A 904-nucleotide genomic window follows, 5' to 3' on the forward strand; every position below is an offset into this window, starting at 1 on the left:
GTGGGGGCGGGAGCGATGGTCATACCCCACCCCCTCATTATTATTGTAATTTACTGCAGCGCTGGGCCTGCACCCCGGGCCCTCGGACAATCCCTGCGCTCCCTCCCCCGGTTCCCGTCCCGCCTGCAGTCCCAGGCCTTACCCGCCGCCGATATCGCCGCCGCTCGATGCCGGTGATCCCACCCCCTACGGCCGGTCTTTCTGGGCAGGACCAATCAGAAATGCACATTGTCCGGCTGACGCAATCCCCATCCTGATTGACGGCTTCTCTAGCCAATAAACATCCAATATTCTGCAATGATGTCATGATGCTATAACGGACAGTTGTATCATCCATTCACGTGGCAATACTGTTGGCCGGGTGGGCCAATAGACGAGCGGTATTGCGTTGGCGTGCCGCCCACTCTGCTCGTCAGCGCCTGGAGTTAATCATCTGCCTCAACCGGAAAGAACCTGTGCCCGATTGGTGAATGATGTAGCCAATCAGAGGCTAGGCATGCATGAGGTTGTCCCGCCCATTAGTGGAGACACATTCTGGCACATGGGGACAATAACAAAGACACCTGCATTTGTGTAGCGACACATCGCTTCTCAAAGTATTTCACAATCAATGAACTACGTTTGTAGTCCAGCCACTGCTGTAATGGAACAAACGCAACAACCTATATGTACACAGCAAGCTCCCACAAATAACAATGTGATTTAAAACCACTGGCCACTTTTCAGCCCAAGCCTGGAGATGCTCGTGTTGGGCTGGGGTGGACAAAGTCGGAAGTCACACTACACCAGGTCATAATCCAACAGGTTTATTTGAAATCATACAAGCTTAAGGAGTGCACTGCACCTGACCAAGGGCTGCGCTCCGAAAGCTTATCTGATTCCAAATAAACCTCTTGGGCTATAA

The 904-nt window shown here is 52.4% G+C and overlaps 1 protein-coding gene across 1 annotated transcript in view; it reads right to left on the bottom strand.

Annotated features, from left to right (window-relative positions):
• The window catches only part of LOC109915683, a 71676-nt gene extending 71339 nt beyond the window's left edge, over window positions 1-337 (bottom strand). Inside the window, exon 1 of the mRNA XM_048613383.1 lies at window positions 143-337. Within this exon, the coding sequence (XP_048469340.1) occupies window positions 143-337 (195 nt within the window). The remainder of the gene's footprint in view (window positions 1-142) is intronic.
• Between the last annotated feature and the right edge of the window lie 567 nt (window positions 338-904).

Source organism: Rhincodon typus, chromosome 28, assembly GCF_021869965.1.
Source record: "Rhincodon typus isolate 14 chromosome 28, sRhiTyp1.1, whole genome shotgun sequence".
Classification (NCBI taxonomy): domain Eukaryota; kingdom Metazoa; phylum Chordata; class Chondrichthyes; order Orectolobiformes; family Rhincodontidae; genus Rhincodon; species Rhincodon typus.